Raw genomic sequence first — 15982 nt, 5'->3', positions numbered from 1 at the left:
AAATCCCATGAACCTGATGACCTATATCTCAGAGTATTGAAATAGGTGTCTGTAGATATAGTAGATAATGGTGATTCTCCAAAATTCTATAGATTTTAGAATGGTTTCTGAAGCTTGTAAGGTAGCCAATATAACCACACCACTATTTAAGAGAGGAAGGAGTGAGAAACCAGGGAACTACAGACCTTTCAGCTTGACAAAAGTAGAAGGGAAATTGTTAGAAAGAGGATGTGTGATGACTGGACACTTCAAAAATAATAGTAAAATTGGGCACAGTCAGCATTGATTTACAAAAATCATATTTGACAGACTTGTTGGAGGTTTTGTGGATATAACTAGCCGAATAGATAAGGGGGAACCAGTGGAAGTGGTGTATTTGGATTTTCAGGTTTCAATAAGGTCCCACACAAAATTAGCACTCATGGGATTGGGAGTAATATGCTGACATGGATTGAGGACTGGTGAACAGACAGAAAAAGGCATGGGGGGTTGGTTGAGGGAAATAATTAGTCGGAAAAAGGGTTTGGGGAATTATGTTTGTAAGCCATGTTGATTGGGTTTGATTGTTGGGTGGGTGGGTGTTATTTACTTTGTTGTTTTTCCTCTTGAAAACTGTTAAAATTATATATGCCTCAATAAAGTATTTTTTTTAAACAGCCAGAAAAAGCGAGGAGGAGTAAGCAGGTCATTCTCAGGTTGCCAGGCTTTGACTGCAAGGATCTATGCTTGGGCCCCAGCTATTCACAATCTATAGCAATGATTTGGATGTGGAGACCAAATGTAATAGTTCCAAGTTTGCTGATGACACAAAACTAGATAGGAATGTGAGTTGTGAGGAGGATTCAGAGGGTTCAACGGGATTTGGACACGCTAAGTGAATGGGCACAAACATGGTAGATAGAATATAATCTGGAGAAATGTGCAGTTATCCACTTTAGTAGGAAAAACAGAAACATAACTTTTTTAGATGGTGAGAGATTGGGAAGTGTTTTTTCAAAATATGTTTATTCTCCTTTTTCACATTTTCTCCCAAATTTACACCCAACAATAAACAATAATCAGTAACGAATGCAATGTCAATCCCCATATCAATAACAACAATCCCATCCACCCACCGAACCATGTTAACATAAACAAATAACAAAAAGGAATCAGGAATCACCCATAGTCACCATTAACACATACAGTCCCCCTCCCCCCAACTCTCCCAACCCCCCCCCCCTTAATGTTCGATGTAATCCAATTCTCGAAAGAGCACATTGAATAACGCCTATGAATTTTAGAACCCCTCCATCCTTCCTCTCAGTTCAAATTTGATCTTCTCAAGAGTCAAGAATTCCAGCAGGTTCCCCCGCCACGCCAGGGCACAGGGTGGAGGGGTTGATCTCCATCCCAACAGGATCCACCTTTGGGCGATCAACGAGGCAAAGGCTACAACATCTGTCTCCACATCCGTTTCCAACAACCCGAATATGGCCTCCCGAGGGCACAGGTCCAGTTTCACGTACACCACTTTAGAGATTACCCTAAAAACCTCCTTCTAGTAATCCTCCAGCTTTGGACAGGACCAAAACATAAGAACGTGGTTCGCCCCCCCCCCCCCCCCGCAACGTTCCAGAACCCCTCCTCCATCTGTACCCTCTCCCAACTCTTCCTCCCACTTTGCCTTGATCCCTTCCAGCAGTGCTTTCTCCTCTTCCAAAATCGCCCTGTAAACCTCCGATACTGCCCGCTTCTCCAGTCCCCCTGTCGCCAGCACCTCCTCCAGCAATGTGGAAGCCGGCTCTACCGGGAAGCTCTGTATCTCCTTTCTGGCAAAGCCTCGAACCTGCATGTATCTAAACATTCCCCCTGCTCCAGCCCATACTTCGCTCCCAGCACCTTCAATCCCGCAAACCGACCCCCAAGAAACAAATCTTTTAGTGTCCTAATTCCTTTCTCCTCCCATCTCTGAAAATTTCCATTCTACATCCCTGGCTCAAATCTATGGTTCCCCGAATCGGTATTTCCCTTGACCCTGCCCCCAACCTGAAGTGCTCGCGAAACTGCCTCCAAATTCTCAACAAAGCTATTTCTACCGGACTCCCTGAGTATTTCCCCGGGGCCATCGGGAATGGCACTGTTGCTAGCCCCTTCAATCCCGACCCCCTGCACAAACTCTCCTCCATTCTGACCCATTGGGAGTCAACCCCTTTGACCCAACTCCGTACCTTCTCCACATTCGCCGCCCAGTAATAATACATCAGGTTCGGAAGACCCAAACCCCCTGCCTGCCTTTCTCTTTCTAATTCTGGCCATCTTCTCTCCCCATTTGAACAAGATAATCATCCCTTCAATCTCTCTAAATAATTCCTTTGGCAGGAAAATCGGCAGGCATTGGAAAATAAACAGAAATTGGGGTAACACGTTAATTTTAACTGCCTGTACCTGAGCCACCAGTGACAGAGGGAGACTGTCCCGCCTTGCCAGATCAGCTTTCACCCTCTCCACCAAACTAGAAATGTTGTACCTACGGAGCCCCCCCCCAACCCCGAGCAACTTGCACCCCCAGGTATCTAAAGTGAGTCCCTGCCCTACGGAATGGCAGTCCCCCACCCTTGCCCCCACCCCCGGCCAAGACACCACAAAATATTCACTCTCGTCTAGATTTAATTTGTACCCCGAGAAAGACCCAAACACCCGAAGCAGCACCAGTATTTCCCCTATTGACACATTCTGTTCCGACACGCATAATAACAAGTCATCGGCACATAAGGACACCCTATGCCCTATATCCCCCCCCTCCACTATCCCTTTCCATACTCCCGAACTTAGAGATTGGGAAGTGTTGCTGTCTGAAGGGACCTAACTATTCTTTTCCATGAGTCACTGAAAGCTAACATGCAGGTACAGCATTAGGTTAAGAAGTTAAATGGTATATTGACCTATTTTGCACGAGTACCAGAGTAAAGAAGCCATGCTGCAATTGTTTAGAGGCTTGGTGAGATCATGCGTGGAGTATCATGTACAGTTTTAGTTATCTTACCGAAGGAAGGATGTACTTGCCATTGAGGGATTGCAATGAAGGCTCAATAGACTGATTCTAGTGGTGGCAGGATTGTCCTAAGAGGAGAAGTTGATGAGACTGGGTCTGTATTCTCTGGCGTTTGGAGAATGAGAAATGATCTCATTGAAACATACAGAATTCTTTGGCATTCTCTACCTCCGAGGGCAGAGGAGACTCTAGATCTAGTTCAATGCCAGAGCAGGCTCGAGGGGATGAAGGGCCTACTCTTGCTCCTGTTTCCAAGGTTCCACAGAATTACATTCCTTAAAGCAAACAATCCGAAGGCTTCCAAAAGGCTCTCCGAGTCGTAACTTAGAGTGACTGTCTCCAAGCACTTTCTGAGTTTTCCCAAATCCACTGTCAGCAGTAACGGCCACTCCGATGATTCTTCATCACCAGATTCCCTCGGATGGCTGGGGTTTGTGACTCTTCAACTAGAGATGATCTCCCTCTCGAATATGACTTGGGTAGCTCGCAAAGAACCTGCAGCCTCCTCTCTGCTGACCAAACCGACCATTGTTATTTTCCTCGCCCTTTTTTCTCTTCTGCTCCAAATACTTGAAGCTGGCAAGTCTATTTACTGTTAGCACAGCTGCCCTTGCCTTTTGTTCCCAGGTGAGAGAACTTCGCACCTTGCTCAGCAGGTCCTTTGACTGCGCCAGTCTTGTCCTCAGGCAGAATTCAAAATAGTTTTATGACCCCTTTAATTTTAACCTAAATTTAAGGACACTGTCCAAAATGATGTAATCAGAATTGGAACATGGTCCCAATCTGGTTTATTTGATTAGTTTGTCCAGTTATTTAAATGGCATTTTCTGTTCCTGAGGTTGGGCGATTAAATAGGTAAGGCGGTAAAATTGGGATTTGCCAAGAGAATGGTAACTTTGGTAAGGTCGTGGTTATGCTCTTGCAGTGATACACACTCAGTCACTGGCAGCCGATTACAGCCTTACTTTGCTGGCAGCTCCATAGAACATAGAACTGTACATCACAGTACATTGGGAGCTTATCTCTGAGGACCTTCCACTGCCACATAGAGCACGGTGCTGAGATGTGTCAATAATTACCCCAACAATGGCCAAATAGAGAAACAGGAGTGACAAGAGACGTGAAAAACCTAGGGCGCGATTCTCCACTCCCACGCCGGTTGGGAGAATCGCCTGGGCCGCCAAGATTTCTGGGGACGCCGGTCCGACGCCCTCCCGCGATTCTCCCAAGTGGCGGGAACGGCCTGGTCGAGTTTCGCAGGCCGGAGAATCGCCGGAGACACCCAAAATGGCGATTCTCCGGCACCCCCGCTATTCTGAGGCCCGGATGGGCCGAGCGGCCAGGCCAAAATGGCGGGTTCCCCCGGCGCCGTCCACACCCGGTGGCTGCAGTCGTGGGCGGTGCGTGAATGCTGGGGGGCGCGGCCTGCGGGGGGGGCGAGGAGGGATCCTGCACCGGGCTTCACCTGGAATGTGGGGTGGCCCGCGATCGGTGCCCACCGATCGTCGGGCCGTCCTCTCTGAAGGAGGACCTTCCTTCCGCGGCCCCGCAAGATCCGTCCCCCATCTTCTTGCGGGGCGGACCTAGAGAGGACGGCAACCACGCATGCGCGGGTTGGCGCCGGCCAACCCGCGCATGCGCGGATGACGTCCGTTATGCGGCGCCGGCCGCATCATCTATGCAGCGCCGCTTTTACGCGGGCGACAAGGCCTGGCGCGTGTAGATGACGCGGCCCTGATACTGGCCCATTGTCAGGGCCTGAATCGGTCGGGACCGGGGCCGTTCCGCGCCGACGTGAACCTCCACGGCGTTCACGACGGCGCGGCCACTTCGGAATGGGAGTGGGGAATCCCGCCCCTAGTACTTCTGTTTCAGCTGTTTTTAAAATCATTTTCAAATTGACTGCTGCATTTCGACTGACCTCCATTTTGTTCCCCTCTAGCATTCTTTGGGAAATACCTCAATGAATATAATGGCAGCTATATCCCACCAGGGTGGCGAGAATGGGTTGGACTAATAAAGAATTCCCGTTTTTATAACTACACCCTCAGTCGGAATGGCTTCAAGGAGAAGCATGGATTTGATTATTCCAAGGTATCTGCTTCATTTGCTTTTAAATATTACTTTTGTTCTTAATATTAATTTGAATACATGTGTCATGTAACGGTCTCTCAACCTGTCCTGCCTTCTTCAATGATTTATGCACATTTATACCCAGGTTCCTCTGCTCCTGCACCACCTTTAGCATTAATTTTATACTGTGTCTCCACATTCTTCTGACCAAAATTAATTACTTTGTTCTTTTCTGAATTAAATTTCATCTGCCACTTGTCCGCCCATTCCGCGAACCTTCCTATGTCCATTTGAAGTTTTACATTTCCCTGTTCATTGTTCCCAATACTTCCAATTCTGTATCATCTGCAAATTTTCAAATGATGCCATGTACATCAAGGTTTAGGTCACTTCTGCTATTTGATCCTATGTTGTTTAATGCACAAACCCATAACTACAATAAAGGGTGTTCACTAAAACAAGCAAGGCATGTGGCCAAAAGTTGAATGCTTCCATTAGACAAGCTGCCTGCATAGGCAAGTCACAGACTGGCCAGCCAATGTTTAAAGTGCTTTCTATCTAATTGTGGAAAAATAAAATTAATTCTCAAAGCGTTTGAACAATGACAGGCTGCAGCAGCATACATCTGAGGCTATGATATTGTTTTTTGGTTTCATTCTGAGGATGACGTGGCTACTAGCTAGGGTGATCTGCCTACTTCTGAATAGCTAACCCCAACAAATTGAGGATTCCGGGCTGATGCCGAAATTGCGAAACGCGATTGGGCGGAGAACAGGTTCTGACTCCAAAATTGCGGCAGGCGCGGATTTGATGCCAAATCACAATTCTCCGTCACCTCGACAGCAACGTCAATGCGTTCCTGAACGCACGTACAGTAAACACCGTTTGCCTGTCATTAACGGGCCCGACCCGGTATTCTCCGGGACCTCCGTGATTCTCCACCTCCGATGGGCCGAGTACCCGACGATGGGGTTCACTTGTGCTTTTACTAATCGTGAAACTGGTGTCATGGCTGATGAGGGAGAGAGAGCAAGGAGGACACTGAGAGGTGTGATCATGGACTGCCGGGCCTGAGACTGGCCGGACTAGCTGGGGTGGGGGTGGTGGCGACAGGAGAACTAGCCGAGGACATACGGGGGCAGAGCCCGCAGTACCAACTGGGGCCACCATGTAGACCGTTGTACCTGGTTGGGCATGGGGGGTACGCACCATGCTGACATGTCGGTCTTTCACCCCCTGCAGACAATATTGGTAGTCGCCGCAGCCTTGGGGGATGCCCTGCGGCTGTAAGAGTTGTCTCTGCTCGAGGAGGAGGAGGAAGCTGCAGCAGCGGAGAGTGCAGCAGCAGAGCCTGCCATGGGGGAGAGGAGGCAGCCACCGAGGATGGAGAGTTGGCCACCCAAGAGGCCGAGGAGGCCCCACATGAGGCCTCATGTGTACTGGCAGCGCCTGTCATTCCAGGACCTGCCGGACTGGGCATGCCATCGAAGACTCCGGCCCAGCAGGGAGACAGTGCGCCATATCTGGCAATCATTTTTCTTTTTTATAAATTTAGAGTACCCAATTATTTTTTCCAATTAAGGGGCAATTTAGCGTGACCAACCCACATATCCTGCACATCTTTGGGTTGTGGAGGTGAAACCCTCACAAACACGGGGAGAATGTGCAAACTCCACAGGGACAGTGACCCGGGGCCAGGATTCGAACCCGGGTCCTTAGCGCCGTAGGCAGCAATGCTAACCACTGTGCCACCGTGCTGACCCATATCTGACAATCATGGCGCACGTGGCACCAAGGGGGTATGGGGGAGAACACCCGCTCGCGGTGGCCGTCAAGGTGACGGTCGCCCTTAAATTGGCAGTAACACCGGGTCAGGGATGGAGGATGATGACTACCCACTCTGCGATGAGCTCTGGTGCTCTGCATCACTTGATAATGGAAGGCTCCTGCCCACGGTAGCATTTCCCACCGTACACCTGGGTGATCCCTCTGTGTCTATACCATGACGACCAGCGCCTGTGCAATGCCGCTGATGTTCCCAGCCATGGCCTGTTGTGACTGGGCAATGCTCAGGAGTGCCTCTGTGATTTCCAGATGACTTTGACACCCTGTCCTGGGTCTCAGCCAGCGCCTGCACAGAGTGCGCCAAGCCGTCGATAGGCTGATCCATAGCCAAAACCATCGCCCCCAATGCCTCCACAGTTGACGCCACCTATGCGGTGTTGGCCTGGGTGGCACACATATTCGGCACTACCTCCTGCCGCATGCAGGTGTTGGATGCTCGCTGACAACCCCACGTGTCCCTCATGTAGCCCCTGGCTCTGCGAGTGCATCTCCACAATCGATGGGACTGTCTGTTCCAGATGCCAGAAACCCATCTGGACGGCAGCTAGTCCCTGGTGTCAGCCTGCCCTCTGAACTTTCCCACCCTCGGGTGCTCCTATCTCCACCTGCTGTACCAGATCAGCTGTGTGCTGCGCACCCGATAGTGTCCCAAGAGCCTCTTCACTAAAGTGCCCAACCATCGTTAGTGTCTCTGGGATGGTGGAGGGTGTTGGAGACAGCTGTGACGGGAAGTCAGCGTCATCCTTGGATTCGAGCTCCAGGGTGTCCTGCATCTCAGGTGGACAGCTGGCATCCGAGCTGCTCTCAGCGTTGATGCTCGGCTCACAGGGGGCTCTGGCTGTGGCACTGTCTGGGGGCAGGTAATGCCAATGGACCCGCTCCATCTCCAGCAAGTCCTGTCAGACACAAGACAAGATACATGATTAGATTGCAGGCTGGGGGTGAAGGGAGTGTGGGGGTGAAGGTGGGGGTGAGGGTGGTTTGGGGTGAGGACAGGGTGGGTAGTGTAGGGTGACGGTGATGTGAGGGCGGTGTTGGGGGGGTTTGGCATGCGTGTCATGGGGAACCGCAACTCAGCATTGTCTCACTTCCTCGTTCATGGCCGAACTCCGCCCCAGCAAACCTCCCTTTTCCACCAACCACATCCAGGGCCATCTGCTCTTCAACGTGAGGGGCTGCAGGTCAGGCGGTCCCCCTCCAGTCCTCTCCCGCTCCTGGCAGTAATGAGCGGCCTTCTCCTCGCAGGAAGGGGGGGGGGAGGTGGAGGGGGAGGGGGGGGGGGGGGGCAAACAGTGTTGCAGCCCATGGGGTGGGTAGCTGGTGGCCTCAGTGGTCAGGGCACTGGTATGGCTGCCAGTATGTGGTGCAGGGTGGGGGTTCTGCCGCCCTCTGGGTTCGGGGTGGTCGGGTTATGGTTGTGTGGGACGGGGGGTAGCGCCAGGGGCACAGTGCTGCCTACTCACCCTGGCCGCCCTGAGGAGGTTATGCAGTTTCTTCCAGCACTGCTGTCTCGTCTGGATGGTGTTACCCACGGTGCTGACCGCCACTGCCATCTGCGCCCAGGCACAGCGAATGCCGATGGCTGGCAGCCTCCTTCCCAGGCCGGGGTACAGGGTCATCCGACTCTCCTCCACCTCATCCAGGAGGGCCTCAAGCTCGGCATCCGTGAAGTGTGGGGCCACGTGTCTTGCTGCCACCTTGTTGGCTGGGATGGTGTGTGTGTGGGCAGTGAAGCATGCATATGTTAGCCTCCTGAGCGTCAATCATGGAGCCGGCGAATCCCGCAACGTATCTCCATGGAATCGACTGTGTTTCACATGGGCCATTGCTAGCCCATTAACAGGAGCAGAATCGGTCCAGGTACGGCGCCAGTTTTGCTGTCATGGAACCCCATAAATTCTGTGTCAGTGTCAGCACTTAGCGCTGGATTCTCCATTTCTGAGGCTAAGTGCCAGCGCTAACGGAGAATCCGTTGTGCTCCAAGATGGGGAAATAAGCGCAAATCCCTCACCGATTGATTGACAGTTCCAACGCGCCACAGCAAAAAAATGCACCACCCCCTCAGAAGACAAACATGGGATACAACCGACAGAGAAACCTTTGTCATCCACTACTTATTCGGAGCGGAGAAACTACGACATCTTCTTCGCAGCCTTCAACATTTCATCGATGAAAACGAACATCTTGCCAAGGTCATCCCCACACCCCCACTATTTGCCTTCAATCAACCACGCAACCTCAAACAAACCATTGTTTGCAGCAAACTACCCAGCCTTCAGAACAGCGACCATGACACCACACAACCCTGCCATGGCAACCTCTGGAAGATGTGCCAGATCATTGACATGGATACCATCATTACACGTGAGAACATCACCCACCAGGTACGCGGTGCATACTCGTGCAACTCGGCCAACGTTGTCTACCTCATACGCTGCAGGAAAGGATGTCCCGAAGCGTGGTACATTGGCGAGACCATGCAGACGCTGCGACAACGGATGAACGGACATCGCGCAACAATCGCCAGCTAGGAATGTTCCCTTCCAGTCGGGGAACACTTCAGCAGTCAAGGCCATTCAGCGTCTGATCTTCGGGTAAGCGTTCTCCAAGCGGCCTTCAGGACACGCAACAACGCAAAATCACTGAGCAGAAACTTGTAGCCAATTTCCGCACACATGAGTAATAGCCTCAACCGGGACCTTGGATTCATGTCGCATTACATTCACCCCTCACCATCTGGCCCGGGCTTGCAAAATCCTGCCAACTGTCGTGGCTTGAGACAATTCACACCTCTTTAACCTGTGATTATCCCTCTCTCCAGTTGCTCCGTCTGGACATGTAAAGACTTAATTACCTGCACAGACTCACATTCAAACTATTGTTCTGAAAATGAAATGAAAATGAAAATCGCTTATTGTCACAAGAAGGCTTCAACAAGGCAGCACGGTTCAATTCCCGTACCAGCCTCCCCGAACAGGCGCCGGAATGTGGCGACTAGGGGCTTTTCACAGTGACTTCATACTTGTGACAATAAAAGATTATTATTATCTCTCAGACAGGCCCCGCACCTCTGCGATCTGAGCGCCATTTTTAAATGGCCCTCCTATTTCCATTAGTTGCTGCAGCCCCTTCTCATCAGAAGGAGCAGCCCCCACAAGGGCCCAGTGAATAGTGCATCCTGCCTGCCAATAACCTGCAAAATAGCTCTTAAAAGCTATTTATATGCTTTTGTCAGGACCAGAAGCCCTTTTAGCCGCTGTGAAACCCACTATGACCAGTGTGGCGGGCACAGAGACTCCCAACTGGTTTGTTGCCTGGTGCGAATCCTCATTTTGCCCCATGACGGGATTCTCCACCCTATCGGGAATCACGATCTTAGTGGCATGGAACGAAGAATACATTTCCATTGTACTTAATCTTGTATAAATTACTGTATTTAGTTGCTCAAAGCCATTTTATTTCAATCCAGAACATTTATTTAAACCAGAATGTCATTCCAGTACTGGCATAGTAAAAAAAAATGAACTTAAAAAGAAATAAGTGATCCTTATTTGGGTTCATCATCAATATTAACTATAAACAATAGCCCTAAATTGCTCTCTCTGCAGAGTATGATTACAATATTAATATTCAGAAGTCTAGTGCCTGCTGAGATCCTATTACTGAGTGAGAAAGGACACAGCTGGTTGGCATGTACTAACATTGACATGGAGTCTAGCCTCAGGCTGTGCCTTTGCATCTATGCTGCACTTTGTATCCAGAACATGTGATTAGTCACGCCCGTGAGTGTTTTAAATTACATGGATTTCTTCAGTTCCTCGTTGATGCTTATATAAGGGCACCAGAGTGAGCAATGAATAGCGAAAGAAGTGGCCTTCTGCTGAAGACAATGTTCCACGTCTTCAGCTCTTTGAGAGTACAGTAAACAGACTGCTGCCATGTACCACACGCAGTCCATGCTTTTGATATGGAGATTCTCTCAGTGCTAATTCAGGATTACTCTTTTTGTATTAAGCATTCTTGTAACTTTTCTGCCACTGAATCTGGAAAATCAAATATTATTAAACTGAAATAGTGGTACCCAGTCACTGAGAGTACTTTTGGCATATCAGTTGTAGCAATATATATTTTGGGACAATTTTCTGAGTTTGCGCCAAGTTTTGCCCGCTGGGAGTGTATAACTGGGATTTTGGTGCTTCACCTCAGATATAATACCTATTGAAGCAGTGGAGTTCGAATCATTAAATGGTTTCAAGAGGGAGATATATATATTTCTGATTTTAAAAAAACAGATCAAAGGGATATGGGGAACAGGTAGGGAGGTGGCTTTGAGACCAGGAAGAAATCAGCCATGATCTGAATGGCAGAGCAGGCCGAAGGGCTGAATTGCCTACTTCTGCTCCTAATTCCTATGTTCCTATGTTGAGGTTATAGAAATAAGAAGTCTTACAACGCCAGGTTAAAAGTCCAACAGGTTTATTTCAAATCACTAGCTTTCAGAGCACTGCTCCTTCCTCAGGTGAATGCTCCCCGAACCTTCTAATTTTCTTCTTTTTCTGTCTGTCAAAACGGAGATTTGGCCAGAAGCTGTATAAATCTTATTAATGTTCCTCCTGTTGGCAGTTTTGGTTTGGCTGATTTTCTTATACTCTGATAATCTTTCGCACAGACGGAAGTTGTTTGAAGTCAAATGCAGCTCTTGATTTCAGATTATGTTACAGGTTTGTAGACTGGCAGCTAAACTCAAAATTTACATTCAGGGGAACAACAAAGTTGAAAATGGAATCATGTTTTATGCATAACTTTGGCACACTTTTTTACCACCAGGTTCAAAGTGGTAAAGAGACACAGTCACACAACCCAATGATAGCCAAATCGCATTATGAAACCTTCAAAAATCCTGAGTCTCCAGTCGTGACTCAGTCCACTGATGCTCGGATTACCTTGATGGCTTAACTTCAGAGCTCTAGTCCTTAAAACATAAATTCTTCTGGCTTGTAATCAACCCTTTTGGCCAAGCAGTTAATCTTGTATTTGCTTTGTTGTTTGCGACTCTACTAAAATGGGGCATCGGGAGGTTTTAATGCCAAATTCGGCCAGAACTCCTTTAACTTCAACATTAGGTTTCATGAGAATCATTATTGGAGGAATGGGGCTGTTTGCTCGACAAAAGAGAATATTGAGTGGTGACCCAATGCAAGTTTTTCAAATTATGAAGTGGTTTTATAGGGTGGATGTATAGGAAATGTTTCCACTTGTGATGCATTTCAAAACAAGGGGCTGTAAATATAAATCATATAAGGAATACAAGATAATCTTCTTAACTCAGATAGTTCGAATGTGGAATTAAGGCTAGAAAAAAGAGGTGAGGTGAAAGTGACTGTCCCTGACATGAAGACGGCGTTTGATTAATGGAAGCGTCAAGGAACTGAAGACAATGGGAATCGGGGCACAGTGGTAATGTCGTGGGACTAGTAATCCAGAGACCTAGGCAAATACGCTGGGGACACGGGCTCAAATCACACCATGGTTGCTGATGGAATTTGAATTAAATAAAATCGGAATGCAAAGTTAGTCTCAGTAATGGTAACTATGAAACTGTCCTTTAGGGAAGCAAATCTGCTGCCCCTACCCAGTGTGGACTAGATGTAACTCCACAGCAACTTGGTTGACTCTTAACTCCCCTCTGAAATGGAAAGCCACAGTTCAAGGGCAATTAGAGCTGTGCAACAAATGCTGAAGTTACCAGCGACACCCACATCCCATCAAAGAATTTTTTAAAACTTAATCTGCTCCATTAATAAACTTCTCTCCATCATAAGGTCAGAAGTGGGATTGTTCATTGATTTTTTTGAAAAACATTTAGAGTACCCAATTTATTTTTTCCAATTAAGGGGCAATTTAGCGTGGCCAATCCACCTACCTTGTACATCTTTGGGTTGTGGAGGCGAAACCCATGCAAACACGGGGAGAATGTGCAAACTCCACATGGACAGTGACCCAAAGCCAGGATCGAACCTGGGACCTCGGCGCCATAAGACTGCAGCGCTACCACTGGGCCACCGTGCTGCCCTGTTCATTGATGATTTCATAATGTTATGTTCCATTTGTAACTCCTCAGAAAATGAAGCAGTCAGTTCCCTCCTGCAGCAAGACCAGAATAATATTCAGACTTAGGCTGATAAGTGCAAAGTAACATTTGCGCCATTCAAATGTCAAGGAATAATGATCGAAACTAGAGAGAGTCTGAACCTTTACTTTCAATGGGCTTACCATTACTGAATCCCGACCAACAGCATCCTGGGGATTAACACCTGACCAGAAAGTTAACTAGATAACCATACAAATAATGTTGCTGCAAGAGCAAGTCAGAGGCTGGGTACTTTTCAGGGAGTAACTCACATACGGAACCCCCTAAAGACTTACCACCAGTGTGGTGGTTTTGTTTCCACTTGCTGGGATTAGGGAAGTTTCAACAACAATCAAAAAGCTTGGCACCGTACAGAGCAAAGTAGCATACTTGACCAGTACCCCTTCCATCACCCTAAAGATTCACTGCCTCCACCACTAGTGCACCATGGCTACACTATTTACCATCTATGAGATGCACGCAGCAACTCACCAAGGCTCCTTTGACAGCAACTTTCGAACCTATGAGCTCAACCCTCAAGAAGTACAAGGGCAGCAATTGCTAGCGAACACAGCTCGGCAGCATATTCCCCTCCAAGTCACACTTCATCCTGACTTGGAACTATATCATCATTCCTTCACTATTTGGATCAAAATGCTGGAGCTCCTTCCCTTAACAGCAGTAGGTAGGATTCTCTGACCCCGGGTCGGAGAATCACCGTGCCGGGCGCGATACACGCGACACCGTCCCAACGCCAGCCCGCCGATTCTCCGGTCACCGGAGAATCGGCACTCTCGGCGATTCTCCGCGCGGGATGGACCGAGTAGCCACCGAGATAGGCTGAATCCCACTGGCACCATTCACATGTGGTCCTACCCAGCGGGACCTCGGCATTTATCCTGCGGGGGGGCGGCCTGGTTGGGGGGGAAGGGGGATCAGACCCCGGGTTGGCCTCCACCATGGCCTGGTCCGCGATCGGGGCCTACCAAGCGGCGGGCTGACTTCAGCTGGTGAGGGCCTCTTTTACTCCGCGCCGGGCCCCTGTACCTCTACGCCATGTTGCATCGGGGCCGGCACGGAGAAGGAAGCTAGTGCGCATGCGCAAGTTCCCGCCAGCCGCACCGCGCATGCGCAGACCCACGGCGCCCGTTTGATGCCGGTATCGGCAGCTGGAGCTGCGTGAGTCGCTCTAGTGCCATGCTGGCCTCCTTTAGGGCACAGGATCGCTGCTCCTGGCGGCCTGTTGACAGCGTCGTAAAACGCGACGGCGTTTATGGAAGCGTCAACACTTAGCCTCAGGATCACAGAATCCCGCCCAGTGTTTATCCGGCGACCCATCTTGATAAAATGGCTGACTTGTGACCCACACTACGTTTACAATAGATTTATTTTTTAAAATATCATATTCATTGTTGCCACTCCTGCATTTTTAAATGTAAAAATTGTAAATAAAAATATATTTTCTACTTTTTCTTGTTATTTGAAGATCTAAATAACTTGTAATAAAATGCTCTGAACAGATACATTTTTCCCCTGACTGGGATGGAGTTCCCAAACCCACACCTGAGGGGCAAACATGAATAAGCTTAAGAACAATGGACCAATTGAAAGGCGGGGAGATCCCCACAGGATACACAGGGATTATCTGCTAAATCTTGTATGTGGGAATCCTCCGGCTACGGGTTGCTGACTGGGGTGTTTGTGGAAACAAATTCCAGTAAGCAGAGATTTGATTTTGGTTGGTAGATGCAGTCCTAGCAAAAAAGTGCAACAAAGTACTACTGGAAACTATCTCTGTGCAGATGGAGTAATCAGGAAAGAAATTTAAAGAGAAACGTTTTTTCTTTTAAACTCTTCAGTTTTAGTTGTACGTGCTGACTAACCTGGCCGATCAGCTGCTGCAGAAACTGGAGGCTGTGTTGGCTGCGGTGGCGGTGACTGTAACAGTGGCCCACGGAGGCATGAAAGCCACGACACCGGCTTCTACACCTGCCTCATGTGGCCATACACAATATTGCAGTGAGAATTTACCCAGAGAGAATATGGAAAAAAATAGTCAGATGATATTTAGGGATCATTTTTGGCAACCCTTTGGAGACCCACTTTACACCATCCCCCGACCCACCTTCTGGGCGAGACCCCCACTTTGAAAAACACTGCCTTCTCGCACCATGCGTGCACCTTCTCTATGCAAACTGCAACAGTTCAAAATGACGACCCACCACCACCTGCTCATTAGGAATTGGCTATAAATGTAGGAATTGGCAATAAATGTTGGCAGCAATGCCACCATCCAGAGGGTGAATTAAAAGATACATGGAATGGTGGAGGTCTATAACATAGACGCATTTAAGGAGAAGCTAGATAAGTACATGAGGGAAAATGGAATAGAAAGCTGATAGAGTTGAATTAGAAAGAATGGGAAGAGGCTGATGTGGTGCATAAATACCAACATAGGCCTGATGGGTTGAATGGCCTGCCTCTTAACTGTAATTCTATTTAATTCTTTCTAATTATGACCCACTTCTATGTTTTCTTCCGACGTTGTATATCTTCTCAACCATAAATTTCATCTTTCATTGACTCAGCCGCCTGAGGCCATTTAAATCCTTGACGAGCAAATGCTCATACAAGAAACACCCGGTGACACAATTTCTTTGCCCTTTTCCTGTGAACCATGCTAGTTAATTCCTATCAAAATAATATAATTTTTTTTAAACTGCAGCAGAAGTAACGAAAGAAGAAGAACAACTACAAAATTTCCATTCACATGGCAGTGCGTTCTGCATTTATGAGAAAGAAGAAATATTAGTTTATCATTAAAATAACTGTCCCCTATGTGTAGTGCCTCAGGCTTTGGGAAAAGTGAGGCTGCCAACAATTCATTACAACACAAAGAG

The 15982-nt window shown here is 48.4% G+C and overlaps 1 protein-coding gene across 13 annotated transcripts in view; it reads left to right on the top strand.

Annotated features, from left to right (window-relative positions):
- sulf1 (sulfatase 1) overlaps nucleotides 1–15982 on the top strand; it is an 821278-nt gene that overhangs the window by 639454 nt on the left and 165842 nt on the right. For all 13 annotated transcript variants that reach the window (XM_072467605.1, XM_072467606.1, XM_072467604.1 and 10 more), the window contains one exon: nucleotides 4977–5128. In XM_072467605.1, the coding sequence (XP_072323706.1) occupies nucleotides 4977–5128 (152 nt within the window). The remainder of the gene's footprint in view (nucleotides 1–4976; nucleotides 5129–15982) is intronic.

This window comes from Scyliorhinus torazame, chromosome 11, assembly GCF_047496885.1.
Source record: "Scyliorhinus torazame isolate Kashiwa2021f chromosome 11, sScyTor2.1, whole genome shotgun sequence".
In the NCBI taxonomy this organism is placed as follows: domain Eukaryota; kingdom Metazoa; phylum Chordata; class Chondrichthyes; order Carcharhiniformes; family Scyliorhinidae; genus Scyliorhinus; species Scyliorhinus torazame.
Note: the sequence above shows the minus strand (reverse complement) of the source record. Positions and strands in the feature narration are given on the sequence as shown.